General features: G+C 44.3%; 1 protein-coding gene across 1 annotated transcript in view; it reads right to left on the bottom strand.

Annotated features, from left to right (window-relative positions):
* Positions 1-14,689, bottom strand: part of FER1L6 (fer-1 like family member 6) — a 114,525-nt gene that overhangs the window by 63,049 nt on the left and 36,787 nt on the right. Inside the window, exons 15-18 of the mRNA XM_073893182.1 lie at positions 14,455-14,545; positions 11,063-11,182; positions 9,546-9,698; positions 3,168-3,345 (exon numbers count right to left, since the gene is read on the bottom strand). Coding sequence (XP_073749283.1) covers positions 3,168-3,345; positions 9,546-9,698; positions 11,063-11,182; positions 14,455-14,545 — 542 coding nt within the window. The remainder of the gene's footprint in view (positions 1-3,167; positions 3,346-9,545; positions 9,699-11,062; positions 11,183-14,454; positions 14,546-14,689) is intronic.

The following is a 14,689-nucleotide window of genomic DNA, read 5'->3' as shown; positions in this document are numbered from 1 at the left end:
GACGTGGATGGAACTGGAGGGTGTTATGCTGAGTGAAATAAGTCAATCAGAGAAAGACATGTATCATATGACCTCACTTATATGAGGAATTCTTAATCTCAGGAAATAAACTGAGGGTTGCTGGAGTGGTGGGGGGGGGGAGGGATGGGGTGGCTGGGTGATAGACATTCGGGAGGGTATGTGCTATGGTGAGCGCTGTGAATTGTGCAAGACTGTTGAATCACAGATCTGTATTTCTGAAACAAATAATGCAACATATGTTAAGAAAAAAGAAAAAGAAGAAGATAGCAGGAGGGGAAGAATGAAGGGGAGTAAGTCAGAGGGGGAGACGAACCATGAGAGACTATGGACTCTGAAAAACAAACTGAGGGTTCTAGAGGGGAGGGGGGGTGGGGGGATGGGTTAGTCTGGTGATGGGTATTAAAGAGGGCACATTCTGCGTGGAGCACTGGGTGTTATGCACAAACAATGAATCATGGAACACTACCTCAAGAACTAATGATGTAATGTATGGTGATTAACATAATAATAAAAAAATTAAAAAAAAAAGAAAGGGGCTGCCCCACTAATAGCTTTTGCTTCAGTAAGCTCCTGAGTCAGCCACTCAGCCATTCTTCCATTCAGCCAGCCAATGTCACCTTGAGTGTTTACCACGTACCAGGTACAGTCCAGTCTAAGGATTCTGAAGTGGCTAAGACAGCTTCTGCCCTATGGAAACTCCAGGAAGGGGGCAGAAGATAAGACAAGCACCTGTACCCCAGAGACAGGAGGCCAGGGACCAGCATCCTGTGAAAAATACAGGCAGAGGACACGGACGTGAAAGACAGGGGTGAGCACATCTGTTGACAGGACGGGAGCAGAGAGAAGGCTGCAGCTGAGGGCAAACCAGGGTTCAGTGCGGTGGGGGGAGATCCCAAGTAAGAGGTGACTGACATATTCCTGGGTTTGTGGGACTTTGTAAGGCCCCTCTTATTTTTTATGTCCACTTGCTCCTTTTTCCCCTTCCCCATTCCTGTTCTCTGTCTCCCCCAAAGCCTACACTATACTGCATTCAGGGTACCAGTGTTTTGCATTGATGTGGGGACTGGGAGACAGGAACTCTCACATACCAATTTGACTAGCTCTACTTAGTTCAATTAAGGGTGCAAATACTGCCCTCCAACCGCTGCCGTGCCACTCCTAGGCTTAGGTCACACAGGTCTCTACCTGGACTCATACAAAGTCACTACCCCTCTCTGTGCCTTTGTTTACTTGCCTATAAAATGGAGGTAATAATAGCTCTTCATAGGGTTGACGTAGGAGATCTAAGGGCTAGGAATGGTGCCTGACACATGGGAAGAAGTGGTGTGAAAATGCTGGTGTGGCTGACCTGCGATGGTGGCAGCTGGGGGCCACCTGGGCATCCCTCAGAGCCCCTAACTATGGCCACGTAGGCAGTACATCACACAACTCTAGGGGGCGCCATTTATTTAGTCAAGGTTTTTATTTTTCTGAAACCCCTTACCAGCTCCGTCCCTCAGCCTAATAAAGTCAGCTTCCTCTTCGTTCTCACAATTTGGTGGCCTACCTCTTATGTTACAGCTCACTTTCCACTTGTGGTTAATAGAGACAAGTCTGATTGCCCCCACTGGAGGGCCAGATGACCCCTCTCTCATCTCTGCATCCCCCACTGGTTCTCCCACCATGCCTGCCATATGCAGGTGCAAATTCATTATTGGTTGGATGGATATTTTCTGAAGCACAAAATGGGTGAAGAAACAAAATTTTCCAGTGGGTGTGGAAGGCAGCCAAAGCCATCAAAGTCAGTGCATAGCAGAGAAAGTTTATCAGGTCACTCCATGAAAATAACACACTGCAGAGGATCAGAAAGCTTTGGAAAAAAATCTTTCCTCTCCTTTGAATTGTTAGTAGCTGGGTCAGCAAATATGTCCAGGTACCTCAGATCTCTAGAGATAGTATCTACAGAAATAACAAGATAACTTGATGTGGGTGTCTTTCATTCAAAGATGAAAACTCTTTAAAGGCAGGATGGAAAGCAGAGAAAATAAAGCAGGGTTTGGAGAAGTTGACTCCATCATTTACTAGCTATGTGATCTTGGGCAATTTCTAAGCATTTCTGATACATCCTTTCTCCCTTTGTAAAATGAAGAACCTACCCAGGGCTGATGTGACAAATAAATACAATCTAATGTATAAAGTAGAGGGCACCATGCTTGGCACCTGGTAAGAGCTATGCATTTTCCAAAAAGACAGGGCTGAACTTTCCTCGCTCTTGTGCATTGCCACTGGGCACAGCAACCATGAGCTGAACCACTGGATAAATATCCCCAAGAACCTTGTCTTCTCTAACTATTGAGCCACTTAGATTCCACTGGCAGTCAAGGTCAACCAACATCAGAGGAGCCTTGTGTAACACAGAAAACCTGGATTTGTGGATAGTTCTCCTGTGCTTCTAGCACTGGCTCAAAGCAAAACTTATCTTCCGCTGAAACAAAGGTAAAACTGCAGTCTGTCTGAATTTGGCAGTGAAGATCCTGCAAAGTGAAGCCATTTGGAAACAGAATGCAAATTGCAACTGTAAGCCATTAATATTTTTAATAAAATCCTAAATTATATGAAAATGTAAATAATGGCACTCATAGAAAATATCTATATAGAAGAAAGGATTACATAATGCATACTGAATTCCTAAAAGCAACCATGCCAAGAACCAAGCTGAAGAAACACAAGTGACCCCAATGATACCCAGTTCCCACTGGGTCATTACTGGTAAATGTAAATGCCTGCCATTTATAGGTCAAAACCCTAGCGCCACATGTCATATCAGAGCAAGAACTTACTGAAAAAGAACTTACTAAAAAGCATCTTCTGCTTCTAATGCAAACTCAATCTATATAATCTGCCTACAAAGAAACTCAAACTGCATTCTCTCCATTAGCAGAAAAATAGAAACTTTTACTCCAGATGTATTTAACAACTTCACTTTGTTTTTTTGAGATGGGACATTGGAAGGTAAGGAAGAAAATTTAGAAACTGTATTTTTAAAAGGCTAGTAAGTTGATCCTAAAATAATGTGCAAACAACTCATGCATGCCACCCTCCTCACTGTTTTATCAGAAGTCCACTGGAGACACCTAATGACCCTCTTTGCCCAGTGGGCCTCATACCTTGGTAGAGCAGGTTGGCTGGGGGTTGATCAGCGCCGGCCACTTCAGAGGATATTTCTGCTTCATAGCCTACTGGCAAGTTGTCCAACACGGCACTGGAGTGTCTGGTGGAGCCCAGCCACAGGTACACGTCAACTTTCGCTTGCACTGACCAACCAGCCAGCCGTTTTCCAGGAAGCTGGGGAAAGGTTACAAGGAAGACCACTTCATTAGTAGGAGCCTCACTCTTCGAGAAAAGAGGTCCTCTGGGGATCTGGGGACACATCCAGGGCGGGTATTCGGAGAACAGCTCTCAGGACCTAATCTGATATCAAAATGAGACTCACGACCCCCCAGTTGCCACCATGCGCCATTCCAGAGGAGTATCCAGGTTTAGCGGGGCCTGAAGCTTAAATAGGCACTTCTGAGCCCTGGATCATTTAAATCTAATGGAAAGGTATGATTATTGCCCCTGTTTTATGTAGAGGAAACTCAGGCTCAGAGGGGTTAAAGAAATTCCCTAAGATCACTCAGCTTTCAAGTGACAGAGCCAGCACCAAAACCCAGGGGAGATAGTTCCAGAGCTAGATGCCGGTCTCTGTACCCCCACAGCTTGCCTCTTCCCACACTGAGTTGAAACCTCCCTTTCCAGAACTGCCAAGCACCTGGAAGTCCAACCACAGCTTCCACCTCTTTGCTTCATTCAGAAGGACTCAAGGGCTTCTTCCATAGACCAGGCCTCCATGTGCTTGAAGGGACCCACCTGCTCTACCGTGCCCTTCCTTCCTGGCTAACCATCTCTAGCCCCTTCATCCCTTCCTCATGCAGCATGGTTTCAAATTCCCTTTCTACCCTGCCTTCTCTCCTTTGATTTTTTTGTTTTGTTTTGTTTACAGATTTTATTTATTTATTTGAGAGAGAGAGAGAGCACGAGCACAAGCAGGGGGAGCTGCAGGGCAGAGGGAGAAGCAGACTCCCCGCCGAGCAGGGAGCCCGATGCGGGGCTCAATCCCGGGACCCCGGGATCATGACCTGAGCTGAAGGCAGACGCTTAACCAACTGAGCCACCCAGGCGCCCCCCATTCTCTCCTTTGAATGTACTTGGACTTGGATTTCTATTTATGTTTGTTAGAATCTGTGTGTTTATGTGTGTCTTAGTGTAAGTGGTATGAGTGTGTGCATATACAGGTGCATGTGTTCTCAGGATATGGAGGATACAACTTAATGCAGTGTGGCTTCTTTATTTCTTAGTCACCAGGATTAGGGGACTCCTTCCCCCAACTAAGGAATCCCAAACCCCAGACTTGGCTGTGTTCAGGATTGCTGGCAAGACCTTCATTCTGAGAATAGTTACCTCTCCAGAATTTGTTGACTCAGCTAAGTGTCTCTTAGTGTTTCTACGGATTTCCTATCAATATTTTTCCCTTCCTTCCAAACCACTTCTTTTCCAGAGAGAATCACAAAATCCTACATGAGAGGCTACAGCTTGCTCTGACAGTTCCCAAGGCACCCGTGGAGGGCATCTAAATCCAAAATTGAGTGTGGTTGTTTACCTTTCTATGTTGCACTGTGGGTCCTTTGAATGGATTTTCAGCCACTCAGTTCAGCACCTGCCTGAAGTGCCATTAGGCCTTACTGAGGCAGTGGGGTCAGGAGGGCATTACAATGACTAAGACACACTTCTGGGCCCCCCTTCACTGGCTCACAGCTAGACAAGGAGACTAACTTTAATTCATTTATTCAAGTGCAAAGTCAAGGGTAAGAGAGAAAAGGCTAAGGGAGCAGAGAAGTAGTAGCAGGGGTTTCCATCTTTTCTTTATGAGTCAAATATTTCGCTGGGCTTTAAATGGGTGCTTCAGGCGTTGGACCAGTGGAGAAGGCATCCCAGGAAAAGGGAAGGCTTGAACAGAGACACGGGGGCAGGAACTAACAGTGGTAACGGAGACTCACGTTGCGTGAGCGTTTATTCCATGCCAGGAAGGGATTTGCTAAACGCTTTCAGAGAAGAAAGAGAATGACACCGACAGGGATGAGGAATCCTGCTCATTAGGTGGACAAGAGATGGTAATTCACACATACTGTGCTGAACTTGGTCAGCGAGTACTAGAAAGAGAGGATGCGCTTGCCTTGTAGAGGTTTCAATCTGTGGCAGGACCCAGCCACCACTTTGTGCTGCATCCTAGGGAAAGCTGGATTGAAAGTTGGGGTCCAGAGAAGTGGCTGGACTCAAGAGGAGGGGCTCCCTGGAGTCCAGCTGGGGTGGACTCACAGGGAGCTGAGCGGGGGACTTCATAGGAGCGGAGAGAAAAGGAAGGTGGAGCGCCACCTCCCCACTGGGCTCTGAGTGCATCCAGCTCTTTCCACACGTAGTTTCCTTTTGGTCATGAATGTCCTTTCCCACCCTATGGCCACTATGGATATGGTGGGGATGAGACCCAAGCAGGAGAGCTCTGTTCTTTTGGTGGGTGGATTGGGCAGAATTGGGCTCAGCAAATTTTGTTCCAGAGATTCCGTCCTGTTCACTCTAGCATTATGAGTATATTAAAATTAGAAAACAAGAAAGATCATGGAACCAGAGACCATGATTTACTATTACAATTTACTATTTATTTGGCCATGTGGCTTCAGAGGAGGCACTTTGATTTCCTCTAGATTAATATTCCCCAAACCGGGCCCCTAGTAAAAGGAGTTTCCTAACATTTGTAAATGACACTTCTCTGAAGAAGACATACAAATGGCTCACAGACACTTAAAAAAAAATGTTCATCATCATTAGCCATCAGGGAAATTCAAATCAAAACCACATTGAGATACCACCTTACACCAGTGAGAATGGCAAAAATGGACAGGGAAAGAAACAACAAATGTTGCTGAGGTTGTGAGGAAAGAGGAACCCTCTTACACTGTTGGTGGGAGTGCAAGTTGGTGCAGCCACTTTGGAAAACAGTGTGGAGGTTCCTCAAAAATTTAAAAATAGAGCTACCCTATGACCCAGCAATTGCACTCCTGCGTATTTACCCCAAAGACACAGATGTAGTGAAAAGAAGGGCCCTATGCACCCCAATGTTCATAGCAGCAATGTCCGCAATAGCCAAACTGCAGAAAGAGCCGAGATGCCCTTCAGCAGATGAATGGATAAAGAAGATGTGGTCCATATATACAATGGAATATTACTCAGCCATCAGAAAGGCTGAATACCCAACTTTTACATCCACATGGATGGGACTGGAGGAGATGATGCTAAGTGAAATAAGTCAAGCAGAGAAAGTCCATTATCATATGGTTTCACTTATTTGTGGAACATAAGGAAGAGCATGGAGGACATTAGGAGAAGGAAGGGAAAAATGAAGGGGGAAATCAGAGGGGGAGATGAACCATGAGAGACTATGGACTCTGAGAAACAAACTGAGGGTTCTAGAGGGGAGGGGGTGGGGGATGGGTTAGCCTGGTGATGGGTATTAAGCAGGGCACGTACTGCATGGAGCACTGGGTGTTATACGAAAACAATGGATCGTGGATCATTACATCAAAAACCAATGATGTATTGTATGGTGACTAACGTAACATAATAAAATTTAAAAAAAAATAAAAAATAACTATTCTAGATGAATAACGTTGGCAAGTGTGGTTTGTAAAGGTTAGAGATGTTTCCTGACTGCAGAACTTCTGGGAGCCCTCTCCTGGCTAATGGGCACCTTGAGACCCCGCAGGAGGGGGCACCTGCAACCTCCCAGATGGGTTTGAACATGGAAGCTCACAGGGCCACTGAAAGCCCAGCTGTCCCACAGCATAAACTTTGAGGAAACTCCAGGCTGGAGATTTGGGAGGTTTGCATTCTCTGCTCTGTCTTCCTGCACTTTTAATTCTCAGCTAAGAAACCAGAGCGAGTGGTAGGTGGGTGAACATTTTGCCTCCCTGGTGCCACTCCTGCTTTTTTCAGATTCACCATTTCGGTGAAAAGAAAGGGACATCAAGAGAGGTGGAGAGAGGGAAGGAAAAGCAAGGGTGACAATCAAAACTGGACTGAAAATAGTGTTGCTAAATCATCTTATCAAGATGTTTCATCAAGTCAGTGCAACTGAATTCAACAAAATTTAGAAAGCTATCACCCAAAGTAATCCTGATGGCAAAAGGAAAATACAGACAGACATAAGCCAAGGCCAGGGGCAGAGGTCCTGAATTCTCTGTTATGTCTGTCCTCGGGCTTCACGTTACAGCTGTTCTTTGTTCTAATTTTAAATAAAGTCAGCATACATCCAAATATTTAGGAGGGAGGAACTTTACACTGAGTTTCTAGTATTTTTAGTGCAGAGTCTTCTGAAATGATTTGCTATTTTTAAGACAAATACTTCTTGTGACCCCAGAGTTCCTTGGATGGAGAAAGCTGAAGAGACACCCTGACATTTGTGGTAAATAGCTAGAGGGGGTATGTTTTTCTGTTTTGTTCTTTTCAGTTACAGCTTTACAGAGATCAGTTTAAGAATCACATTACACACATGGTAGAAAACAACAGACAGAGCCACAGATATTTCACTGGATATGAAGGGGCGCACAATTCCAGAAATGGCCTCTAGATGTTGGATGCCCATTTGTTTGAATACCAACATTTATTGAGTGATTACTCTGGATGATGTCCACTCTGTCTGCTTTATGGGCAGTTATGCACTTAACCCTCAGCATCATCTCCATTTGATGGAGGAAGAATAGGAAACACAGAGATGCTAAGTAACTTGCCCAAGGCCACACAGCTTGTAAATATTAGTCCCAGAATTCTGTAATAGGTTAAACTGTGTTCCCCTAAAATTCATACATTGAAGTCCTAACCCCCAGTACCTTAGAATATGACCTTGTTTGGAAATAGGGTCATGGCAGATACAGTTAACATGAAGTCAAACTGGAGTATGGTTCTTACAAAAAGGACTTCATGTGAAGAGAGACACACCCTAGGAAAAACACAGTGGACAGTTTGTAGTTATGCTCCCACAAGCCAAGGAACTACCAGAAGCTAGAACAGGTGCTTCCCTAGCACCTTCAGAGAGAGCATGGCTCTGCCAATACCTTAATCTCAGAATTAAAAGATAATACATTTCTGTTGTTTAGGCCACTTGATGGTCCTTTGTTATAGCAGCCCTGATAAACCAATACAAATTCCCATCCAGATTCACCTCGTTTCAAAGCCCAAGCATTAAACCAATATTCCCTACTGCCTCTTCGGCCTCCAACATTTAGCAATCACATCTAAGGTAGACTCTAATATTTGGATGGCACTTAGAGGCTATCTAATCCAGCTGCCCACTGCCATATTTATATCAAGGGGACAGAACAAATATGGACCTCCCTATAGGGAGCTATTTGCCTGTCACAGCTATCATGGGGCCCGGTTCTATCCTCTGGAAACACACACACACACACACACACACACACACACACTCATCATCCATGTGTTAGCCCTACAAACACTTAAAATCTCTATCATGCTGTCAAGTCTTCTCAGTTAAGCATTGTTATCTCTTCACCCATTCTTCATACGGCCTGGTTAATGAGCCTTCTCACCCCCCCAACCCTGAGGCAGTAGAACATAATTATGTTACAGCAAGAAATCGGAACTACAATTGCCAGGAAAGTCGACAATGAGTTGGGAAGAGTTAATCAGTCAAATTACACTTTCTTGTCAGTCACTGGTGAGTGGTGAGCCTCTGAACCACTCCTTCTCCAGATTTGCTCGAGTCTACTTCTGAGATATAAATTTGTAGTAGAGGTAAAATACCCAGGGTCTCCAAGAAAGGCTAAAATTTTGATTTAGAGTCAGCGGCAGCATCCATCTGGAGAGTGTATCTATGATTGTCCACTCGTGAGGCTTTAGGGGAGGCATCAGGTGACCTGTCCTCATGAAGGGTGCATGGACCCAAGATGAAATTTCACAACTGAAAGCCACCAGGGAATCCTAAGCTACAGGATTTGTATTTCTGTGAAATACAAACCTTTCTCTTGCAATTTATTTTTAAAATATAGATGAACTCACATGAAAAGGTGCCATGAACAAATTACACAAGAGAAAAGGTAGAGAGAAAACTAGTAGAAAAATGTTTGTTTCTCCTAGTAATCAAAGAAATAAAAATTAAAGCAATCTTGAGGTACACCCCCTAGATTTAAAAAAAAAAACACCTTTATTATGTGTCTGTTGACATAGTAATTGGAAAACTGGAAAATATTCAGCCTCAGGATGGTCTACCAAATCACAGTTTGAATCAAGAGGGGGCTAGGTGTTTCAGCTGTCTGTCCTCAGACCTTGGAAAGTTTTGGGGAAGAGTCAGAGATATGGACACACGCTAGAAATGCTGAGAGACTTGGGAAAAACAGAGATTTCCTGTGTTTGAGTTAAAAATAGTGCAGACTTACTTTGAGGAAATGAGTTTTGATCTTCCCACAGTGTTTGCCCATCTGCTCCCTGATGGGGGAATAGAGCAGGTCTTTGGAGGCGATGCGGGCATATGCCACTTTCTTGTTGTTGCTAAGCATCCAGATGAAGACGTCGGGGATGGTGTGCTGTGGCTGTGGGAATGGAGGGGAATGGCTTTGGTGCTTAACAGGTACCCTTCCAGAGTTCTCCTATCCTGAAAGAGTCCCCCTCTGTAAAACAAATTCTGTGACTTAAACCATCTAGCCACTTAAACATCTATGCAAGCAAGCAAGTTAAGTGTAGCTTCTTTGAGAAAACCTATGTCATGACTTACAAGTACATGTAAACCCTATATGCCCAACTGTGCTCTTGTGCTTTAAGGCTATGCAAGTTGGACCCATGATTTGGCATCTCTGGTGGTCTACGTATCTCCGTCTAAGGAACAAAACATCTTCCCCTTTGTTTTTGCTTTTTTTGTAATCATGTAATAATGATTCATCCTCAATCATTGGTTCCCCCTAAAAGCCAGGTCACATTCCAGAATATTCAAATGAAAAAGCAAAAACAAAAATCCATGAACGAGAAACTCGACTAAATTGCACATAAAATTCTACTTTAAAATTGAGCTAATCAAGACAGGAATCGCAGAATTCCCTGCCAAGAGGCGCATTATGCTGTGAGCGTTTGAAATGCACATTTCTGAGCCAACATAGCTACCAAATCAAAAGGGAGGTACACTGGCATAAACTATGCTTTGGCTTTCTTAGGCTCTGTGTTCTGTCTTTCTAACCCTATAACCCTCTGGTGTCATTTGTTCCCAAAGAGGGCATCCCCTCTCTCTTGATAATGGAAACAGAAGCATCAGTAAGGGGGTTTTCCTAGCCAGAGGGTCGGTCAGTCACAGACCTGAAGTCCTGATGCTTGGTTTAAACCTTCTGGGTGCTTAATAAAATTCCTGCATTTACTAACCTAACTTCCTGTCTCACTGCTTATTTTGTCCCCAGGGAATGACAGAGTTGCAACAAGAAATACAACTTTTGAGATTGACAGAAGGAGTAGGGCTGTACCTCTCCTTGAAATCTTCCCACACAAAACCTGGTATCTGACCAAAGCAAATATGAGGAGCTTTTTAGATCATTCTAGAAGTCACAAAAGATTTCAACTTTAAAATGAGATGCTGTTTTGACTTTTGCTGGATATGAGTTTAAATTCTCTTACAGTTGAAAACTTATCAAAGGTCCCATACTTCCTTTGACTTGTCTTGATTCCATTAAGGAACATGCTTCTTATTTCTGCTGAATACTCAGGCTTCATTTAAAAATCAATGAGGCTGTACATTTTTGGCTTGATTCAAAAATCTCTGTTCTCACCCCTAAACTAAATTGTGCCTGCTCAGCTCAGCAGCGCTTGGAAGAAAGCACTTGTCTCCATCTTGCATCCTCATCAAACATCCAAACCTCACTAGGAATACAATTGGTCTAATCTCCCAAAGGAAGTTTGCCTTTAGAGTTATTACCTCATCGACAAGGAAGCGGATTTTTTCCACAAAGTTTTTTGCTTCATGGATCATTTCATCAAGAGAGAACTTTTTCTTCTGCTGCTGAATGATCCCCTTGGCCTCCCCGGCCATGGCTTCCTGAAACAAGACAAGAGTGAGTGTAGATCTTTCCAGAAATCTGGACAACAAGTACTATCCTGTTGCTGGAGAATCCTGAAGGTGCTTGTAAGTTCCACACTGAGCCACTCATGAGGCTGGTTCAGGGCCTGCCAGTGTGCATGCTGCCCATTTAATAAAAATTTCATAGGCATATGGAGGCAGCGAATATCGTCTCACCTTTGTTTGACAGATGAGAAGTCAAGGCCCAGAGAAGTCAGAGGTCTGTCAAGGTCCCAAAACTCTATTAGCCAGGACCCAAATCCAGGCCCTCTCAGAAAAAAGTAACTAAAATGCATTGAGTTCTTACTCTGTGCCAGGCTGTGGAATTAGTGCTCATTGCTCCTCACAGCAGCTTTCCAGAGTGAGTACCATAGCCGAGGAGAGAGAGTAATACTGGACAGAGAGGCCCAGCGGAGCGGAGCCCCCGTGGAGTCCAGAGCCCACGTCCTTCGTCATAGCTCTCACTACCTCTTCTAGAGGCTTGGGGGTTGCTTCCAGACCAAACCAGCATTCAGCCACATTTTTGTGCTCAGGAAACCCCCAAACACTTTCCAGTGATTTCTGAAACACTGCATAAGTGGGCCTGGCCTATTCTCTGTTTCATCTTGTATTGCTTCATACGCTGGGCCGCCGGCACACGGATCCTCAAGGGGGTCCAAAATATGCCACGCTGTCCATCCTCAAGACTAGTGTGTGGGGGCTTTCCTCTTGCTCAAATGTCCTTCTTGGACTCTGCATGGCTCGTTTCTTCTGAAGCCTCAGCTTAAACATCACCACTGCCTCATGTCCCCCACATTCTCCTGATCACCGTGGCCTTACAAAGTTTCCTTCATAATCATAACCTATAATCATCTTTGTTTATTTGTTGTTTACCTCTCTGTCTTCTGTCTACTTCACTAGAATATAAACTTCCACTGGTCAGGGACCTCCTCTGGCTTGTTCTTACTTTGTTCTTACTTATTCTCAGTGTCTGGCAGAGTTCCTGGCACACAGCAGGTGTTAAATAAATGTTTGTGGAATGAATAAGCCAGTCAATCAATAAATTTCTCAGGGGCAAGGACCAAGTCCTTACAGCTCTGTGTTCCCAGCACCTAGCACAGGGCCTGGCCCATGGAAAGCCTTATGTTCATGCTGATGGGGCGACTGAATACCTGCTACGGACCAGGCACTATCCTAGGAGCCAAGGCCTAGGACAGGGGAAGAAGACACAGGCTTCCTCTCCCTGAGACTCTGACAGTTTGGTGAGCTGAAAGCAATATATGTGCAAAATATCAGGGGACCAGAGAGAGACAGAGCTAGATTTTATAGATGATATGACATTTGAGCTGAGTCATATGGTTTCACTCATATGTGGAACATAAGGAATAGTGCAGAGGACAATAGGGGTGGTGGGGGGGAACTGAAGGGGAAGAAATCAGAGAGGGAGACAAGCCATATGAGACCGTTGACTCCGGGAAACAAACTGAGGGTTGCAGAAAGGGAAGTGGGTGGGGGGATGGGGTAACTGGGTGATGGGCATCAAGGAGGGCACGAGATATGTTGAGCACTGGGTGATATACTCAACTAATCAATCATTGAACATTATATCAAAAACTACTGATGTACCAAACCTTGGCTAATTGAGTTTGAAAAATAAAATAAAATAAATAAAATCTTAAAAGAGAAGAAGAAGATGAAAAAGGACAGTCCAAACAAAGGAACCAATTGCAGCTGCAGGGTATGTAGGACCGACAGGTGTCAGCGATTTTTGAAGCAATGGCAATTTAATCAGGTTTGTGTTTTAGAAAGACCATTCTGGTTGTGGTACGGAAGATGGACTGAAGAAAGCCTACTGCAGTAGACTGGGCCTAGTGGGTGCTAAGGAAGTCAGTTTAGGCAGCGATTCTGCAGATGAAGAAGTGGAGCATGTTCCAGAGTCTTTAAGGGGAGCAATCAATGGGCCTACAGTCAAATTGATTGTCGAGGGTTAGGAATAAAGATTCAAAGTTGAGTCCAGGCTCCTGGTTGGAGCAACAAGTGTAGCTGGTGGTGCTAATACAGGATGTAGAACAAGGTTAGACTGGAAGCTGATGGGTTTAATAGGATGGGTTGAGCTGGAGGTGCTGTGAGACAAGCAGGTTATGTGTCCCCTAGGAAGGTGGAAATAGAGGTCCAGAGATGAGGAGGGAGAGGTGGGCCACTACAAGGTATCAAACTCGTGGACTCGTTCAGGCCAAGGACTATTGGATGATAAGAAGAAAACAGAGCTCTGTGGGCAATATGTGTAGAGGATGGATGTTGCAGAGACAGGGAAGAGCAGTCAGAGGTGCTAAAGAAGAAATGGGGTAGGAGGAAGATCTTCTATATAGTGAAAGTCTGGCCTCCCTTGGAGTCCAGAGGAGGAGTATACAAACCTTTGTTTATTATTCTGGAAAGGAAGGTAAACCAGTTTAGAGACTTGGGTTTTAGTGTATAGACTACGATTAATTAGCTGTGACCTTTAAAAAATCATTTAACCTCTCTGGGACCCACTCACATCTTATAAATGTCCCTCACCAGTCAAACACTGAGTAATTTTTCTTTGCAGGATTATCATGGCCTTGTTCAAAACGTCCTTTGGTACCACTGCTGGAACTGAAGTTTTGAGGTGAGATAATCCAGGGTCTGACTTGGGCTGGCATTTCTCAGCCATCACTCATGCGACAGGGACTGAGGATCGGTGAGGCATGCAGCATTACGGACACAGCGCTCCTGCCCCGTTGTCAAGATCCCGCATCGGGCTCCTGCTCGGCAGGGAGTCTGCTTCTCCCTCTGACCCTCTTCCCTCTCGTGCTCTCTATCTCTCATTCTCTCTCAAATAAATAAATAAAATCTTAAAAAAAAAAAGAAACTCTTCACACAATTCTTAATGGAAGGGAACCGAAGAGGGGAAGAACAGGTTTTTTTTGGGGGGGGGTTCCCTCCATTTGTGAGACAAAAGGTCAAGTCAAAGAGCCTTTGACAAAATACAGATGTCAAGAAAATAGGCAAGGGAGAAATCCATCAGAATAGGATGTAGGACTGGTGGGCTTCTAAATCATTCTTATAAACGGTCAATAAATGCTAGTTCCTTTCCAACTTATGCAGTTCTCACTCATGCTTCTACATCACGCAAATGTATAACCTTTAGAACCTTATCCTCATCTGGTCTATGACCTATACCTCATCTGTGAGGTTTATTTCTAAAGCACATGTTTCAATTCTGTTCAAAGTATAAATAGATTTTCACATACCAGCTCCTGCCAACAGAGCGTAAGTCGTTTCTTATCTAAGGTGGTTTGGTTCAACATCTTGGGTTTCTTCTCTGCTTCAGAGATAAAGACACTATAAGGGAAGAATAACAGTTTTGAAACCTACTTAGTGAAAATCCATTTATGTAATTCCAGAGATTTGCAAAAATACTTTCTGCAATACAATGGGAAAGTTGATGAAGCCACAGACCCAAGATTTCTCATTTAGAATTAAGCA

The sequence above is a fragment of the Callorhinus ursinus genome, unplaced genomic scaffold, assembly GCF_003265705.2.
Source record: "Callorhinus ursinus isolate GAN/ISIS: 27379988/994484 unplaced genomic scaffold, GSC_fseal_2.0 scaffold5, whole genome shotgun sequence".
NCBI classification, from domain to species: Eukaryota; Metazoa; Chordata; class Mammalia; order Carnivora; family Otariidae; genus Callorhinus; species Callorhinus ursinus.
This window is presented reverse-complemented; position numbering and strand designations above follow the sequence as displayed.